Source organism: Alligator mississippiensis, chromosome 2, assembly GCF_030867095.1.
Source record: "Alligator mississippiensis isolate rAllMis1 chromosome 2, rAllMis1, whole genome shotgun sequence".
NCBI lineage: Eukaryota > Metazoa > Chordata > Crocodylia > Alligatoridae > Alligator > Alligator mississippiensis.
Window position 1 is genome coordinate 1458701 of NC_081825.1, and position 19140 is coordinate 1477840.

General features: G+C 54.1%; 1 protein-coding gene across 1 annotated transcript; it reads left to right on the plus strand.

The window, feature by feature from the left end:
- The first annotated feature begins 312 nt into the window (after window positions 1–312).
- Window positions 313–16269, plus strand: LOC132248244 (zinc finger protein 345-like). The gene is made up of 7 exons (XM_059721212.1): window positions 313–549; window positions 801–975; window positions 4865–5037; window positions 6648–6774; window positions 8319–8435; window positions 10694–10884; window positions 11374–16269. Exons 2-7 carry the CDS (start codon window positions 843–845, stop codon window positions 12904–12906), a joined length of 2274 nt encoding a protein of 757 aa, XP_059577195.1. The 5' UTR covers window positions 313–549; window positions 801–842; the 3' UTR covers window positions 12907–16269.
- The last annotated feature ends 2871 nt before the right edge of the window (window positions 16270–19140 follow it).

Genomic DNA, 19140 nt, shown 5'->3' on the forward strand with positions numbered 1-19140 from the left:
GCGCCGTGGCGCCCGCCCCCCGCTCCCCCGATGAAGCAGTCTGGGCCGACCGGCTCTTTGGGAAACTGAGGCAGGGCCCGGGGGGCGCTCGGGGGACACTGCGGCCGGGGCGCGGGTTGGGGGCTCTCCAGTCCCGCCCGGCAGCAAAGGGTTAACGCGCGAAGGGAGGGGGGTGGACCCCCAGGCGTGACGCGCCGCGGACGTGAGGTGACGTCCCGTGTGACGCGTGGGCGGGAGACGCTTGTGCGCGCTGCAGCCCGGAGCAGCCCCCGCGGCCTTCCCCTCGCAGCCGTGCCGCAGCCGCAGGTGTCGCTGGGGGGCAGGAGGGCGTGGCGGGCGTGCAGCCCCCTGCTCGGCCCAGCTCCCCGCGGAGCCCCCCCAGCTCGCAGCGGGGCACGACCTGCCCGGCCCAGAGACCTGGGGCCCCGTTTGCGGGGCCTGGGCTACGGGGAAGCCGCGGGGCCGCGGGAGGTTTGCAGCCGCCTGCCTGCCTGCCTGCGGGAGCTGCGTGTGCTCTGGCTGGAGCCCCAGCGCCGCAGCAAGGAGCAGGTGCTGGAGCTGCTGGTGCTGGAGCAGTGCCTGCCATCCTGCCCCGGGGATGAGATGCGGGGGCAGCACCGCCCTGGCGGAGGGGTTTATGGGGCTGGGGCACCACGAGACGCTCCGGGAGAAATGGTTTTGCTCTGATCGTGGATGCTGCTGTCCCCGTCCCCATCCCTGTGCGCTCGGGGGACGTCCCCCCCCCCAGCCCCATCTCACCCACATCCGGCTCCACGGTGACGCGCGGATCTCGTCCCCAGGTCGCGGTGAGGGTGAAGGGCGAGGAGGGGCCCTCCGACGAGATGCAGCCCCCGGGGGCCCTGCAGGACCCTGGTGATCCCCGGCGGGAGCAGCCCAGCACCCGTGGTGCGGACAGGCCTCTGGACCAGCCACCTCCCGGCCCCAGAGACGAGCCCCTGCCCCCCCAGCAACCAGGTGAGACGGAGGATGGTGCCCTCCGCGTGGGTGCGGGGGCCCGAGTCTCTGTGCTGCGAGGCTTGCGTGTCTGCCCTGCCCGCGAGGGAGTCGCTACCTGGCTGGGTTGTCACCAGACTTGCCCGCCACTTTGGGGAGTTCTCCTGGATTAGGGGCACGTTTCTGGGGTCTCTGCAACTCTGTCACTGCGCTGCTTGTGTTACTGGTGTTCCCATACGGAGCGGTATCTCTCCCTGCTGCAAGTCCTCACCCCGACTGGAGCGGTCTTTTAGGACTGAGTTTCAATGGGGCTGGGCTCCTCCAGCCACCAAATCAGTGAAACACGCCCCCCCTCCCACCCCCCCCAGACCCACCTGGGTTGATCAGCATGGACAGGCTGACACCCTCATATACCAGGAATCAGTTCATTAAGGTTACAATGAACTGCAGTCAGACACAAGCACACAGGTGAACAGAAGGCCTCTGAATCCGGCTGGGTGTGCAGCTGACACCCTCGTGGGCCAGAATCCAGTTCATCAGGGCACGTCTGAGCCAAACGGGGTCAATCGGCCTGTACACACTGATCCATTATGTGTCTCAAACTCAGCACTTCCCGATCTTTTGCCCCAGTTTTCCTAGTAGTGATAGTCTCTTGATGAGGGGACCCCACAGTATTTTTGGGCTTTAGAGGGATCTTTGGCTCAGGTAACAGAAGTGTTGCTGCAGAGCAAGTGGGGAAGGGGAAGTAGAGAAAGAAAGAATTACCCAGTTATCACCAGTTTGACTATAAAAGGTATTTATTGGTAAGGATATGAAATTTATAATGGTGCTAGTAGTAATAGACGTGCAAGGGAAAACAACAGGCCTGTGCGAGTCGTCATCGATCCTATCCGGCTTTAGATCCAGCTGCTTCAGATGCCAGGGATCTGCTCCGGAGCTCCGGGCTGCGTTTCTGTCTCAATCCAGGGTGCTGCACGTGGGCAGTAGTAACCAGCAGCACACTTATAAGATGGGAAACTCCCTTCTTGAGAGCACAGAGGCAGAAAGGGATCTCGGAGTCATCATTGACTCCAAGATGAACATGGGCTGACAATGCGAGGTCACGGTTGGCAGGGCTAACCGGACCCTAACGTGCATCCACAGGTGCATCTCAAGTAGGGCCAAGGAGGTCATCCTCCCCCTCTACGCAACACTGGTCAGGCCACAGCTGGAGTACTGTGTCCAGTTCTGGGCACCCCACTTCAAGAGGGATGAGGCCAAGTTTCAAGAGGATTTATGCAGGGGTTTTGGGAGGAACTGTACCCCAAATTCCTGAAAGCAAAATTCCTGTCACATCTAAGTCACAAGACAGGGGGGTCAGGACTGCAGGGGTGGTAGCTCTTACTGAGGCCACAAAGTCTGCCAGGTTTCAGGAAGGTCGGTGCAGGGGATTGGGGGGAACTGTACCCCAGGCTGCGGACAAGCAAAACTCATGCCATGGGTGACCCTGTGCGTGTTGGGGCGCAGCGGGGTGACAGCTGCAGGGATGGTGGCCCCTGCTGCACCCACGACACCTGCCAGCTGTGGAGGAGATGGGTTGGGGGCGGTCTGGGGACCTGCACCCTTAGGTGCTGACAGGCAAAGCTCGTGCCATGGGTGCTTGTGGGACTGACTGTGTCTGTCTTGGGGCAGCTGATTGTTTGTATTGATTCTGTCCTCTCCTTAGTCTGGGTTTGTAGGTGCGAACTGCTGGCAATTAACTGGCTACGTTAGCTAGGTCCTGTGTATTGCGCCAGTCCCTGTGTGAATCATGATTGATTGGTAACTGGTAACACAGGAGCTTAGCAGCCAGGCCTGCAGTAGTGCCTCCCACACCCCAAGACACACACAGTCATTCCCACAAGCACCCCTGGCACGAGTTTTGTCTGTCAGCAGCTAGGGGTGCAGGGCCTCAGACCCCCCTGCACCGATCTCGACAGCCGGCAGGCTTCTTGCCCGCAGCAGGGGCCACCGTCCCTGCAGCACTGGGAAGCCTAACGAGGCCAGCACTTTGACCCGGATGTGCTGCTTTGGACCCCAAAGCGTCCGAAGCTTCTCTGGATCCGAACGTCTGTCTGAAGCCTCACGCAGCCCTAAAAAACAAAAGAGAAAGCAAGAGCTGTGATCTCCCCCTTCCAAGGCACTCGGGCGTTTTGTTGACAGGCAAAGTTGCCAGCACAATCGTTGAAGGTTAACCAGGCAACAGAAAGATGGTGTCAGAGAAATTTCTCTCTCCTGAAGCACACTATTTTCTGCATTACAGCTTTCTTATACCCTTAGTCCAGCCTCTTCAAAGTATTCTTTTAATAGTGTAGATCAAGAGGGTCCCAAGCCATAACTGACAGGGAAAATCCTGCAATAGAAACAGTTTCAATTTAAATGAATTACTTTTTCAGTGACACGGGGTTATCTGGTTTGGAACTGATTCACAACTGATTCACAACCAGGAAAACCATCAAGTTTTAAGGAGTAACCGGAAACCTAGGAGCCAGCTTGAAATTATTATGAATATAGAAGATGTACTGGAATGGTTTCAAAGATGGCCTAGCTTTGCTTGCACTGTGAAGTCAGCATTGGTGTTGTGTATTTTACCTCTTGTGAACAAACCTCAGCTCAGCATGAATTTCAGCTCTTACTGTTGTCTTTGAACAGACTTAAAGGAATTGATTACTTGAAGTGTTCATAAACATTGTGGGGAGGACTTCCACCAGTCATGCCAGGAAAAGTATGACAGCATTTGTGGTCAGGGCTCTGCTGGGCTGGACACTGTGATGAACCCTGAACCATTGTTCAAGTGTCGCCCGTACCCGCTCTGACTGAGTCTCTTTCCTCCGCATTCCCCAACCCAGCAACCGAGTTTTACTGAATCAAGTTTAAATAGGCCTCCCATAGTGGGACCGGGGAATGTACGGCCCAAGATGCCTATTAAACTTTCCTTCTGCTTAGTTTTGGTTAGATGAGGTGGGAGGGGAGAAAAATTCCTTTGTAAGTCCATCAAGCTGGGTGCCAGGGCTCCCTCAGGAACACAGAGCTGACAGGTAACAGGGTGGGCAGCTTCCGGGCCGAGACCCTGATCTTCCTCCCTGCACGGGTGCAGCCCCTGCACAGAGAGGCTTTACCTTGCTTGGGGCTTGTCGTGCTGCCACAATAACTTCACATCCCAGTAGTCAGTGTTCACTGCCCTTTCTTCATGAGCCCTCTGTGCCTGAGAAGGGGCTGGTGCAGGTGACGGGGAAATTAGATTCCCCAGCAGCCCCTGACTGATGAAGGTACAGCTAACCCAGGCCTGTGTGCTGCTGCAGACTCCCCTGAACCGGAGCAAAGATGTGGGAGTTGTCAGCAGATGAAAGCTGCTCAGGCTGGTGGCCCAGACGAGGCTCGATCCCAGGGGCAGGGAGGGGGCGGTAGGTCTCCACTCTCCAGCAGCACGTGCACCATCCCTCAGTGCAGAAATCTCCCTTCCACAACATGGTGGTGGGGTCAGTGCTCCACAGATCAGCGCTGCTTGTTCTCCTGGTGCCCCTGCAATCGTTTCACGTGCCCAGGAGCAGACCGACCTTGCATTTCCCCTCCCCTGCCCTTAGCGTGTGGATCTGATAAGGCCCCAGCATCGCTCGAGCAGCTTTCCCAAGGAGCGATGTCCCTGCAGGCTCTGTTGTAGTGCTGTGATCACCTCCCCACACTGGGACCGAGTTACCGGGGCTCATCTCCAGCTGCATACCTGTGGAGGTGTGTTAGCAAGAGCTGCGGGATTCTGAGTCTTCTTTCTCCCCCCTCTTCCACACACTGAAGCCCCCGTCTCCTCAGTCCCAGGACAGTGCAGGAGACTATCAGGGCTTTCCCCGTGCCAGCAGCACCAGGGCTCACGTGTGCACTGCCTTCCCACCCGCAGGTGTTGGGACCCTGCAGAGAGCTGAGCAGCAGCCTGCTGAGGAGGGGCCGGTGATCCTGGAGCTGCAGAGGACGTGCGCAGGGAGCCTGGAGGAGAGGAGCTCCCCGACCCCTGAGCCAGGCCAAGTGCAGAAGGGGCAGGGCATGCCTCCAAAGCAGGAGGAGAGCTCGGAGGTGAGCAGGGCACCCAGTTCACTTGTGGTGGGGAGTACAGGTGGGGCAGAACGCAGGAGGAGCCCGGGGTGCTGTAAGGAATTTGGGGAGCAGAGAGGCCTGAAGAGCATGAAGGCTGCTTTGATGGAGGCCGCAAAAACCACAAGCTGCATTAGCAGGAGCTCCCTCCCGAGTGCAGATACCAGGGGTGCTGGCGCGGGCAGGCCGGGTTATAGTGCGTGGAGCCGGGGCTCCCTGCCTCCAGAAGTGCTGGCCAGGCTGCCCCAAAGGACCGAGCAAATAGATCGTGATGAGCTGGGCTAAGGTCAGCACATGAGCTCCTGTGTCAACAGCTGCATCCACATCACATGTCTGCTGAAGACTGGGGAGTTGTCCCCTTACCTGTCATGGCTAGCATGGGAAGCTAGCATACTGCAGAGTGCATGACTACACGGCCAGGTGGGTGGCCAACTGGCTTAGGGACCACACCCAGAGAGTGGTGGTGGATGGTTCCTTCTTGGCCTGGCGGGAGGTGGGCAGTGGGGTCCCACAGGGTTTAGTCCTCGGACTGATATTATTCACTATCTTCATCAGCGATTTGGACAAGGGCGTGGAGAGCACCCTCTACAAGTTGGCTGATGATACAAAGTCATGGGGCAAAGCTAGTACACCGGAGGGCTGGGAGCAGATTCAAGCTGAGCTGGATAGGTTGGATCAATGAGCAGAGAGAAAAAGGATTCAGTTTAATAAAGATAAATGTAAGGTACTCCACCTGGGAAGGAGGAACCCCCAGCACACCTATAGGTTGGGGAGTGTCCTTCTCAGCAGCTCGGAGGCAGACACGGATCTTGGAGTCATAACTGACTCCAAGAGGAACATGAGCCGGCAGTGTAACGAGGCCATCAACAAGGCCAATCGCACCTTGTCGTGCATTAGCAGGTGCACGAGTAATAGATCAAGGGAGGTGATTCTCCCCCTCTATGTGGCACTGGTCAGGCTGCAGTTGGAGTAGTGTGTCCAGTTTTGGGTGCCCCACTTCAAGAGGGACGCGGGGAATCTGGAGAGTGTCCAGAGGACGCCACTCACATGTTTTATGGCCTTCGTGATAGACCCTACGGGGGGAGGTTGAGAGAGCTCAATCTCTTCAGCCTTCACAAGAGACGGCTGAGGGGAGATCTTGTGGCCGCCTATAAATTTATTAGGGGAGGTCAATGGGGAATACGGGAAATGCTGTTTAATAAGGCGCTCCAGGAAGTGACTAGGAGTAACGGATGTAAACTAGTTGAGGGTGGATTTAGGTTAGATATTAGGAAGAAATTTGTCATAGTACCATAGGGTGGCTAGGATCTGGAGTGGGCTTCCAAGAGAGATGGTGCTATCACCTAGCTTGGAGGTCTTCAAAAGTAGGCTAAATAGTCACCTGACTGGGGTCATCTGACCTCGGTCCTCTTTCCTGCCAGGGTCAGGGGGTCGGACACGATGATCCATTGTGGTCCCTTCCGACTCTACAATCTATGAATCTACGGCTAAGATTGCAATTTGTGGTAGTACCCAGTGATTGCAGACAGGGCTGTGGGGTCCGGGGGCAGCTGGCGCAGGAGACACTGATGGTGCAATGCTTGTGCCTGCAGCTCCGGGAGGTGTTCGAGGACGTGGCTGTGTATTTCACGCGGAAGGAGTGGGAGCTGCTGGACGATGAAGACAAGGTGCTTTACCAGGAGCAGATGGTGAAGAATTACCAAGCCCTCGTTTCCCTGGGTAAAGCTCTGGGTCTTGCTTTCCCCCGGAGATATGTGAGCTCTGCAGTTTTGTAGTCACCTCCCTGTTCCAAGTCTCATCCTCATGAACTCTTGGCTGGAGGTTTAAATCCCCTTCCTCCCCACTGCCCTGCCAGTGATCAGGCCTCCCTCACATTTCTGTCAGAGATCTCCTCCTTCATTGGCTCTTGTCGCCTTCACTTGCGTCTTCCCCGTTCTTGTGACTCCTGGTTCTTCCATATGCAGCAGTTTCTTGGAAACATGATCTCCTTTTGCCTTCTCAGCATGTTCACATCATCCCCAGGCCATTGTACACGAATGCACTAAGAGCTCTTCATTTGGGGAGGATTCTGATTTCCTCCATCTGACCTAGCAGGTCCTCTCCAGACAATCCTTGCATGCTCCGTTCTGTGCTGTCTAGGTCCCCTTTCTCCTGTCATTATGACCTGGCAGAAGTTCATAGAAAGTCTTATCAGCCTCTGCTGCTACAACGGGAAGAGGCATTTCCTTAACTGCTCTTCTAGCGACATGTGTACACGAGATGTAAGCTAGGTTTGTCTGCCAAGGGGTCGCTGGAAGCTCTCGTCCACATCCCTTCCTAACATCTTCATCTCCGTAGGTCAGAGATTCTCAAGCTCCCTCTGCCCCTCTCACAAGTTTTCTTTTGCTCTTCCTAAAATCCCTCTGCTGATCGGATGCCCATCGTTGTGAGAACAAGAAATGGGCTAGCTGCAGGACATAGTGAGAACCAGTTTTCATTTCCAGAGGCTTTCTAATACAGGGGCTTGTACTGGCTTGTGCGCAGGGTTGCATTACTGAGCTTTTTTTACTAGGTCAGTTTGCTTTTGTGATGCTTTCTTTCCCCCGCCTTTCCCCCAGGGGATTTCCTTAAGGAAGTGTTTCTGTGTTTTGTCTAGTTTAGCAAAGATCATTTAGACCATTTCTATATTATGGCCTTTTCATGTGCTCTTAAATGTGTCTCTTTCTGCCTTCTTTTGTCCACATCCACAGCTCCCATGAACTTGGTGGTCAACCCCCCAGTACTTACCAATCTGTGCACTCATCGCCTCTCCTGGGGTGATCCTCTCAATGGACAGGATGATTGCTATTTTGCAGCTATAGTTATTATTTCCTGTCCCTGGTGCTGATGAATTAATTATTCTCACTCCCAGAAAAAATTGTCATTGTCGCCTACGTGTCACGTATGCTTTTCACTGCCCTAAGTCCTCTCACTAAGCTCATTTTCACTTCTTTTCCTGGAATTACACAGATAAGATAAATATTATGCATCCATAAGTGTGTCCAATATCTTTTCCTCTTGGTACCTTGAAAACAATGAAAGCTTTGTTTTTGCTCCCTGGTACATCATGGGTCAATGTATCTCTACACCTGTCCCTGGTGACTCTGTCAGTTTAAATACCCATCCTCCCTTGTCCATCAAGCCCCTAGCAGACATCTTGGGTTCACTGGATGCATTCCCGAATGCCGGTTGGATTCTGCATCCCGTACCCAGTCACAAATGCTCTTTAACCACTTCCCAAACAGGCTATCGAGGTCCCACACCTGACTTAATCTGCAGCATCCAGCAAGGACGGGTGGATCTTTGGACCTGTGCTGATGAGGACTGTGGGGAAATGTCAAGATGGGAGGACCTGGTGCCAGGTGAGTTGTGGCTGTCCCTCGCCCCCCAGACTGCTGTCAGTAAAGCTCCATGGCCTGAGTGCCAGCAGGACCTGGGACGTGCAGGCCTGCCCTGTGCTGCCATTGCTGTGTGCTGGCCTCAGACACAGTATATTATGCTGTAACACAGGGACAGGCAATTATTTAGGCTGGAGGGCTGGGTAAGCAGTTTTGTTGAGTTGTCAAGGGCTGCAAGGGTGGCCCCATCCCTTGATTGCCATCTTGGAACCAGATGTCCTGTCCTAACCTCTGACCTTTGCCACCAGAAGTCCCTCCCCTTGTCCCCAAATGTACTCCTTTTGGGAAGGGGATTAGACATCTTGGAACGGGAAAAAACCAAAAGCCAATTGTATACTAAAAATCAAATATCCATAATAATACCTTTTAATTTTATTTAAAAAATATATTTTTGCCCTGATTTGTGAGTGTCTGTGCTGTGTATCTTTAGGAATGAGTGCATAATAGCTCAGAAAGAAGTCTTACTCTTGTATATCGTGTGGGGGCGGGGGGTTGTGTGTGGAGGACTATTAGAGGTGCACCCATATATTGGTCTGATATTGGATCAGCACTGATATAAAGAATATTGAGGGTATTGGAAATCGGTCTGATGTGGCCAAGAATTTGCCGGATCAATGCCTGTGTGTACGGGATTTGTGTGGGGCTGTGGGGTGCGTGGAGGGGGAGGGGAGGTGCGTGTGTGTGGTGTGTATGCATGTGGAGGTGAATGGGTCTTCCCCCAGAGGCTTGCGGGTGTAAGTGTAGGAGAGGGTGTGGGGTTTATGGGGTGTCTGATTGCGTGGGAGATGGTGTGGTTGTGGGGTTTGTGTTGAAGGGTTTGAAGGTATGTGGGGTGTGCATGGGAGCCCCTTTCCCCGCCCCTGCCCCGCAACAGCCCAGAGCCTGTATCCCTGTGGCTTGTTCCCCACCACAGCCAACAGCGCACAGCCCCCGCATGGCCCACGCCTGCTCCTCCCGTACATGGGACTTTCAACCGAGCTGGGCATGCAGCATGGTAGGACAGCTCCTTCTCGCTGCCACTGCCGATGCCCCCAGCTCCACAGTAACAGCGGGGGCCAATGCTTGCAGCCCTAACCCCGTGCGCCCCGTGCCAGCTCTGGGCTCGCCCCTCCAGGCTGAGCAGCAGCAGCTAGGCAGAAACTTGTTCATTGCGGGGGGGAAAAACAGTCCCTCCCCCTTGCTGCTGCCAGGAAACTCTTCCCTTCTTCTCCTTCTAATGACACGTTAGGGCACAGGCAGGTTTGCTGTCTTGATGGTTGTCCCAGATCTAATTTCCGTGGGCTGCCACGATCTCAAGTTGCCATCTTCACTCAGCAAAATAAGCATTCATTCCCCAGGCCAAGGTAGCCATATCTGTGTAACACCCTCTGCCAGGGTATGATGGGATTTGTAGTCCCCCATTGAAATGAGCATGGTATACAGAGGGTTTGTGTAGCCATTCCTGTTGGTCAAGAAAGAAGCTGCGGCTGTCCCTGGCTTCTTCTGGTCAAGTTTACCTGGAGCCCAGGAAACGTTTCATCCTGGTCTCAGGCTGCAATTAATGGCTCCGTGGCATGGGTGGGATTCCTAAGATTTCAGGTTGTGTGGGGAAGTGAATTACCCATGGTTTGCATCAGAATTGTCCCCTCCCTGTTTCCTCTCTGGGGCCTTGAGTGTCAAGAAGCCTGAGACTCAGCGCAAAGGCCTGGTTCAGGGTCATGCCGAGGCCTTAAGCCCTTTGAAGATGCCTGTGACATGGAGGTCATCTGGGACCGGTCAGCAGAGGAAAGCTCCATGGGTGCATTCGTTGCACAAGAGCTTTCCCTGGAAGCAGGCAGGAAGCACAGCCCTGCTCCTCTCCCCAGAACAGGGCGCCACAGCTCTACATCCTCCCCTCAACCTCAGTGCATTAGAGCATGAAGTTATTCAGGAACTGCCCGAATGTACGTCCCACATGTGCTTGTCCCAGCAGGGCCTGAAGTGATGGTATGGACAGCAGGGCCAGAAACTCTTGAGAGTCGGGCTCTGAACTGGACTGAGTAGGGAACATTAGCCCAGCACAGGGACCTGGCCCTTCCTCACCCCAGCACTTCAGGTTTTGGCAGGAAGACCTCGTTTTCTTGAGGGAACACAAGTGCCAAGGTCCAGACGTGCTCTGAGGCTTATCCAAGGAGAAGGAATAGCGGTGTTTGCTCTCTGCCAGCAGCACAGGGACAAATGTGGAGTGTCTCTTCCCCATGCAGGAGGTGCCTGGCTGCTGAGCAGAGCTGAGGAGCAGCCTCCTGTAGAAGAGTCTGCAGACATGGAGCCAGCGCAGACTTCCCCAGAGAGTTTGGCTCAGATGGACTCCCTGAGACCTGAGAAGGAGCAATGCTACGAGAGTCAGGGGAGGCCCCAAAAGCAGAAGCAGAAGGAGAAGGTAGCCATGAGCCAGGTACCATCTCTAGTTGGGCATGAGGGTGGAGAAGGCCAGAACCTAGAAAGAGCCTGGGTGCAGGCAAGAAGTTGTGCAGTTGAGAGACCTAAAGAGCCACTGGAAAGATGCACTGCATGCAAGCAAAGGCAGTGGAGAGGACCTCACAGGGAAGCAGGAGCTCACTGCCAGGCATGGGCAGAGCTCAGCCCTAGCTGAAGGTCAGGAAAACCTTTAAGTGCTCATCACTGCTGGCTCTTCACAAGATAAGGTAGACTGGGGAGAAGTCCCATGTATGCACTAAGTGTGGGAAGAGCTTCACCTGCCTCTGCCCTGGTTGCTCACCGGTAGACCCATTCTAGAGAGAGACCCCACCGCTTCACCAAATTGGGGAAGAGCTTTGTGCTCCCCACAGACCTGGTCAAGCAGCTACATGTGCAGAGGGGGAAGTGTCAGACACAGCTGTGGCACGAGTGGCAAGACCTTAACTGCTTTTTTTCCTTGTCCCAGGACCGATGCATCCCCCGAGGGAGGATCACTCACCAGTGCACTGAGTGCCGGAAGAATTTCATCTGCTTGCAAGACCTGTCCCAGCACGAGTGTGTGCGGAAGCACTGCACCAAGCGTGGGAAGAGATTCAGGCAGCTCTCCAACTTGGTGAGGCACTGGTGCATGGAAAAAAAGGAGAAGGCACATCAGTGTTCAGAGTGTGGGAAGAGCTTCACACTTTCCTCCAGCCTAGCCCGGCACCAGCGTATCCACACAGGGGAGAAGCCACATCAGTGCTCACAGTGTGGGAAGAGCTTCACACTTTCCTCCAGCCTAGCCCGGCACCAGCGTATCCACACAGGGGAGAAGCCATATCAGTGCTCGGAGTGTGGCAAAAGCTTCACTCAGTCCTCCAGCCTGGCTCAGCACCAGCATATCCACACAGGGGAGAAACCCCATCAGTGCTCAAAGTGTGGGAAGAGCTTCACGCTCTCCTCCCACCTGGCTCAGCACCAGCGTACCCACACAGGGGAGAAGCCACATCAGTGCTCAGAGTGTGGGAAGAGCTTCACTCGCTCCTCCACCCTGGCCCAGCACCAGCGTATCCACACAGGGGAGAAGCCCCATCAGTGCTCAGAGTGTGGGAAGAGCTTCACTCGCTCCTCTACCCTGGCCCAGCACCAGTGTATCCACACAGGGGAGAAGACATATCAGTGCTCAGACTGTGGGAAGAGCTTCACTAAGGCCTCCGAACAGGCTCGGCACCACCGTTTCCACACAGGGGAGAAGCCACATCAGTGCTCGGAGTGTGGGAAGAGCTTCACTCAGTCCTCCAGCCTGGCCCAGCACCAGCGTATCCACACAGGGGAGAAACCCCATCAGTGCTCAGAGTGTGGGAAGAGCTTCACTCAGGCCTCCCACCTGGCTCGGCACCAGCGTATCCACACAGGGGAGAAGCCACATCAGTGCTCGGAGTGTGGGAAGAGCTTCACTGTCTCCTCCTCCCTGGCTGACCACCAGCGTATCCACACAGGGGAGAAGCCACATCAATGCTCGGAGTGTGGGAAGAGCTTCACTGTCTCCTCCCACCTGGCCCAGCACCAGCGTATCCACACAGGGGAGAAGCCCCATCAGTGCTCAGAGTGTGGGAAGAGCTTCACTCAGTCCTCCACCCTGGCTGAACACCAGCGTATCCACACAGGGGAGAGACCCCATCAGTGCTCAGAGTGTGGGAAGAGCTTCACTCAGGCCTCCCACCTGGCTCAGCACCAGCGTATCCACACAGGGGAGAAGCCACATCAGTGCTCGGAGTGTGGGAAGAGCTTCACTGTCTCCTCCTACCTGGCTCGGCACCAGCGTATCCACACAGGGGAGAAGCCACATCAATGCTCGGAGTGTGGGAAGAGCTTCACTGTCTCCTCCTACCTGGCTCGGCACCAGCGTATCCACTCAGGGGAGAAGCCCCATCAGGGCTCAGAGTGTGGGAAGAGCTTCACTCGGTCGTCCACCCTGGCTCTGCACCGGCGTATCCACTCAGGGGAGAAGCCACATTAGTGCTCACAGTGTGGGAAGACATTCACCTGGTCATCCAACCTGGCTAAACACCAGTGTACCCACACAGGGGAGAAGCCATATCAGTGCTCGGAGTGTGGCAAAAGCTCCGCTCAGTCCTGCAGTCTGGCTCAGCACCAGCATATGCACACAGGGGAGAAACTCCATCAGTGCTCAGAGTGTGGGAAGAGCTTCATTCAGTCCTCCCACCTGGCTGTGCACCAGTGTATCCACACAGGGGAGAAGCCACATTAGTGCTCTGAGTGTGGGAAGAGCTTCACTCTCTCCCCCATCCTGGCTAGGCACCAGTGTATCCACAGAAGGGTGAAGCCAACTTCATCACAACTGAACACCACCAGGTGCCAACTGCCCCTTCTGCCCTCCTTCCCTCCATGCCATTCTCTAGAGCAGCTTCCTTGGTAATCAAGCCCAACAATTTAATGCGATCCCCCTGTGGTGGATCTCTACATCCTCTCAAGACCTATGAAATGCGAAAATACAGGTAAAGGAGGTGTAGGCTGTGACATGTCCTGCCCCTTGTGTGGAAGGGTGGGGAAAGAATGAAGGCATCCTCTGGGTGAAATGCATCATGTTGTAATCTCCCTTTGGGAATACTGAGGTTTCCCTCCTTGAGGTTGAACAGGTTCAGGTCCTTCAGTCTCTCCACGTAGGGCCTGTCCTGCTGCCCTCTCACCAAACGGGTGCCCCTCCTCTGATCCCTCTCCAGGCTGGCCACACCTCTTTTGAAGTGCGGCGCCCAGTACTGGACACAGTACTCCAAATGCGGCCTGACCAAAGTCGCATAGAGTTTGAGCATCACCTCTCTGGACTGGCTGGAGATGCACCTTTGGATGCATGAAAAGGTGTGGCTGGCCTTGCTGGCTGTGGTCTGGCATTGGCGGCTCATGTTCATCTTGGAGTCAATAATGATTCCAAGATCTCTTTCCGCCTCTGTGCTTTCAAGGGGAGAACTCCCAGTCTTTATGTATGCTGTGGATTCCTTCTCCCCAGGTGCAGCACCCTGCATTTGTCTGCGTTGAACCCCGGCCTATTTTCATCTGCCCACTTTTGTAGCCTGTCTAAATCTAGATGCAGCCTCTCTCTCCCTTCAAGTGTGTCCACCTCGCCCCACAACTTAGTGTCATCAGCAAACTTGGACAGCGTGCTTTCCACCCCCTGGTCCAAGTCGCAAATGAAGCACTAGCGTATCCACACAGCCTCTCTCACCCTTCAAGTGTGTCCACCTTGCGCCACAACTTAGTGTCATCAGCGTTCCACCCCCTCATCCAAGTCGTGGATGAAGATGTTAAACAGTGCGGGCCCGAAGAGCAAGCCCTGGGGGACCCCACTGCTCACATCTCGCCAGCGTGAGGACAACCCATCCACCACTACTCTGGGTGTGCCCCAACAGCCAATATTTTACCCATCCTACTATGCAGGCAATGATGCCACAGTCACTTAATTCATTGATGAGGATGGGGTGAGAGACAGTGTCAAAGGCCTTTTTAAGGTGTAGAAAGACTATGTCCACAGCAACACCATCATCCAAGGATTTAGTTACTTGGTCGTAAAAGGCAATCAGGTTGGTCTGGCAGGAACTGCCTTTGGTGAAGCCATGTTGATTGCCCCCAAGCATGATCTCCCCTGCAGGCCTTCACAGATGTGCTCCTTGATGATCCCCTCTTAAAGCTTCCCAAGCACCGAGGTGAGGTTTACAGGCCTATAGTTACTCGTGTTCTCCTTCCGCCCTTTCTTGAAAATTGGGACCACATTAGCCAGGTTCCAATCCCCCGGCACCTGGCCAGATGACCACGAATGCTCATCCAGCCAGGCCAAAGGGACCCCTGCCAGCTACCTCAACACCCTTTGGGTGGAGGGCATGTGGACCTGCAGATTTAAAAATGTCTAGCCCTTCCAGAAGATCCTTAACTACATCTGCACTGACTGAAGGCTTGATAGAGCTATCCCCAAGGTTGTCCCTACCTCTGGTAGGTGGGATATCCCGGTCCCTGTTCAGGAAAACAGAGGCAAAGAAACTGTTAAAAATATCAGCTTTCTCTTCCGGTGTGGCCACCAGATTACCATTTGTGTCTTGCAGGGGCCCTACATTGCCTGGTGCCCTCTTCTTGCTCCCAATGTACTTGAAAAAAGACTTTTTGTTGTCCTTAATCCTGGACGCTCGCCTGAGCTCCATCTCTGCCTTGGCCTTCCTAACAGCCCTCCTGCACCCCCGGGCTGAGGAGAAGTACTCCTCCTTGGTGACAGTTCCTCCCTTCCACTGGTTGTATGCCCCGCATTTAGTCCTCAGGCATTGCTGAATTCCCCTGCTGAGCCAAGGGGGTTTCTGAGCGCTCTTACCCCCTTGCTTCTCTCAGGGACTGTTATCCTTTGGGCCTGGAGGATCTTCCCCTTAAGGTACGCCCATCCCTCATGGGCTCCCATCTCGTCTCCCTTCTAGGTCCTTAGTGGCTCCCCCACTAGTCTCCTAAGCTCATTGAAGTTGTTTTCTCATTTAGTCTGGAGAAAAGAATACTGAGGGAGGCTTGAATAGCAGCGTTTAACTACCTGCAGGAGGGTTCAAAAGAGGATGGAGCTGGACTGTTCTCAGTGGTGGCAGATCCCAGAAGAAGGAGCAACAGGCTCAAGTGGGAGCAAGGGAAGTTTAGGTTGAATATTTGAAGTATTTTCTTACTAGAAGGGTAGTAAAATACTGGGCTAGTGTACCCAGAGAGGTAAGTGGTGGAAGCTTTATCCTTGGAAGTTTTCAAAATCTGTCTAGACAAAGTTTTGTCTGGGATGATCTAGTTGGAAATGGCCCCTCTTTGAGCAGGGGTTTGGACTAGATGACCTCCTGAGGTACCTTCCAACCCTCATTTTCTATGGCTCTTTATAGCAGAGCTTTCCAAACTTTTCATGTTGGTGACACATTTTTTAGACATGCATCATTTCGCGACACAGTAATTCAGTTCTGGGGGAGGGGCCAAGGGAAGCAGACGCGAGTAAGGGAGCTCCACGGTGCCCTTCCGCAAAATTTTCTGCATTTCGCGCGACACACCTACAGACTGCCACCGACACACTAATGTGTCGCGGAACACAGTTTGGAAAGCTCTGCTTTATAGGAATGCCTGTTCTATACATTTGGGTGTTTTGGTTATAGCCCTGTTGGTCTTCTCTGGCATATATTTGCATTTTCATAGACCTGCATTTTGCATATTGTCTTAAGTTTCTATTCCACTCAGGAGAGCCCACAAACACCAGCATAATCATCCTGACTGAAGAAGGGTGTTTGTGCCCAAAAGCTCGTACAGAACTATTATTCCAATGATTTAGTTGATCTAATAAAAGATCTCAAGTTTACCCCAAGAACCTTGTCTATGTTGCATACATCGTCATCACTTGTTGGATAGGCTGTACTATACTTTCTGATCATTGAGCTCTCACCTGCATTTCATTCTTAAACCTGCTAGCTGAATGAAGCTACATGGAGGTTTGTTTGTCATTTTTGGTGGGACCACCTCTTCAACATTTTTTGGTGCCCATAAGGACTCGGGTTTACTAGGTGTCCCCTGAGCCCTCAGGCTTCGTGCTGTTTGGGGAAGAGGGCTGGAGGGCACTGGCCCCATTTTGTTGCATTTTGCTTCAAATAATTTGCTCCTTTTCAGCCATGGTTTGTCATATAGTTCCATAGTTGGTCAGGTCAGGAGGGACCGGAGCAGTTCATGATGTCTGACCCCTGCCATGGGCCGGAAAGGATGCTGGGGTCAAACAACCCCGGTAAAGCGTTCATCCAGCCTCCTTTTGAAGACCCCCCAGGGTAGAAGCCAGCACTACTTCTCTTGGAAGTTGGTTCCAGATCCTAGCCGCCCTGACAGTGAAGTAGCGCCTCCTGATATCTAGCCTTAATCTACTCTCCATCAACTTATGGTCTTTATTCCTTGTTACTCCCAGTAGTGCTCGGGGGACCAGAGACTCTCCCCTTGCCTGCTGGTCTCCCTTGGCCAGTTTATAGATCACCACCAGGTCCCCTCTCAGCCTTCTCTTGTGGAGGCTGAACAGATTCAGGTCCCTCAGCCTTGACTCATAGGGTTTGCCTTGCCACCCCTGGATCATGCGAGTGGCCCTCCTCTGGACCCTCTCCATGTTGTCCACATCCCTCCTGAAGTGCAGCTCCCAGAACTGGTCGCAGGACTCCAACTGTGGCCAGACCAGTGTCATATAGAGGCAATAGGATCACCTCCTTGGATCCACTCGTGATGCAGGAGTGGATGCATGACAAGTTGCGGTTGGCCTTTCTGACCGCGTCCCCACACTGTTGGCCCATGTTCTTGGAATCAATAATAACTCCAAGATCCTTTTCTGCCTCTGTGCTGATGGGAGGGGATTTCCCCAGCCTGTAGGTGTGTTGCTGCTTCTTTCTCCCTAGGTGCAGCACCCTGCACTTGTTAGTGTTGAATCCCAGCCTGTTTTCATCCTTCCACCACTGTAACCTGTGCAGATCCAATTGCAGCCTGTCCCTCCCTTCTAGCATGCCCACTTCTCCCCACATCTTATTGTTGTAGTGGGCCAGTATGGGGTGCTCCTGCAGGGAGCCGCCCACCTCCCTGCGCCCGCCCACCTTCCAGGCTCCAACTGCCTCCCTGGGGTGCCTCCCATCTGGCCGACCCCTTCCCTGGAGCACACCCACTAGCCTGGGGTTCCCGCTGCCACCATCCAAGGCTTTGGGCCCAATTCTGGCTCTGCTCACCTGGGAAAACGCAGGCCTGATCATCCAGTGGGTACTGGACCCAATACAGGCACTTTGGTCACTTCCCCTAGTCAGGGGCTTATTAGAAAAATTCTCCCTTAATCCACAGACCGAAGGGGCCTCCTCGGCATAATTTAGAACCACCCCTCAATAAGTCCCCCACACCGGTCACAAAAGAGAACTTTATTGATTACAGGGGGTAGGGTGAAAACAGGGTAAAAGGTAGAGCAGTATCAGAGGACTCCCATAGAGCAAACCAGTGTGGCTGAGGTAGCCATTTGAACACACATCTGAGTTACTGTAAGCTAAATATCTAGTCGGATCTCGAGTAGCTTACTCACACGCATCATGCAGAGGTGGTTGGAGTTTTTCTCTGGAGGCAGGTCACTCTGAGCATGCGGTTATGAGGAGAGAGCCAGTTTCAGATTCACCTGGATGACCACATGGCTAATGGCTCCCCTTCTTCCTGGCCCAGGCCCTTAAATAACCTCTCTGACCTCAGCAGCCCGGTCCAATCGAACCTGCCAGTGCTGGCCACTAGCCAACCAATCTAAAAAACCATCACTGGCTACCTGAACTGGTGAGCGGGGCTTTTCCCTCCCCCTCCCCAGGTGACCAGAGCATCCACCTCCAAGGCACCAGGCTTTTGTCATGTAGGCAGGGAGGCAGATCCCCTGCCCTGAGGAATTCAACACCAGCCTCTCACGCTGGCAGAGACAGATTTCTGGAGAGGGACACAGACAGTGACATTCCTGCTACACTTCCCCCCCTCCTTTGTAAGCTTGGACACAGGGCCTCTCAGGGCTGTGAGTCCGGACATGTCAGGTCAGGGAGTTCCCACGCGATGCCAGAAGAAGAGGGAAAAAAAAACCCAAAACACCTGAAATGAGTTATAACCATAACATACAGAAACCATAAAACCTGATGGCAGTCTTACACTAGTGATCTCTTCACTAGTCCTGAGTCCAGAGGACCCACTACCCAGAGTCCTTTCGTGACAAGGCATCCTGACAGGACGGTGAACTGTTGTCCCCATAAATAGGGATTCAGCTTGTTCAGGGCCCAGATGATTGCCAAGCACTCCTTCTCGATGGATGGCAGCTTCCGCTCCCGAAGGATTAACTTCCGGCTGAGATATGCCACGGGGTGCCGTGTCTCTTGGTGCTCCTGTAAGAGCACAGCTCCCAGTCCTGCGTTGGAGGCATCCATTGCCACGTAGAAGGGTTTATCCTGGAGCGGTGCCTTCAGGATCGGTTGTTTGACCAGGGCAGCCTTGAGGGTGTCAAATGCTTCCTGGCACCCTTGCTTCCAGATCACCGGGTCCGGGCTGTCCTTCTTGGTCAGCTCATGCAGTGGGGTGGCAGATATTCCAAACCCGGGGACAGACCTTCGGTAATAACCTGCCAGGCCAAGGAAGGCTCTGACTTGCTTCTTGGTTTGTGGAGACGGCCAGTCTTTGATGGCCTCGATCTTGTCCCACAAGGGAGCAATAT

Coding starts and splice junctions, on each gene's coding strand:
- LOC132248244 (XM_059721212.1), top strand. CDS start 843: ATGCAGCCCCCGGGGGCCCTGCAGGACCCTGGTGATCCCCGGCGGGAG. Junction 5,038..6,647: donor AGCAGGAGGAGAGCTCGGAG/GTGAGCAGGGCA, acceptor TTGTGCCTGCAG/CTCCGGGAGGTGTTCGAGGA. Junction 6,775..8,318: donor CCAAGCCCTCGTTTCCCTGG/GTAAAGCTCTGG, acceptor CTTCCCAAACAG/GCTATCGAGGTCCCACACCT.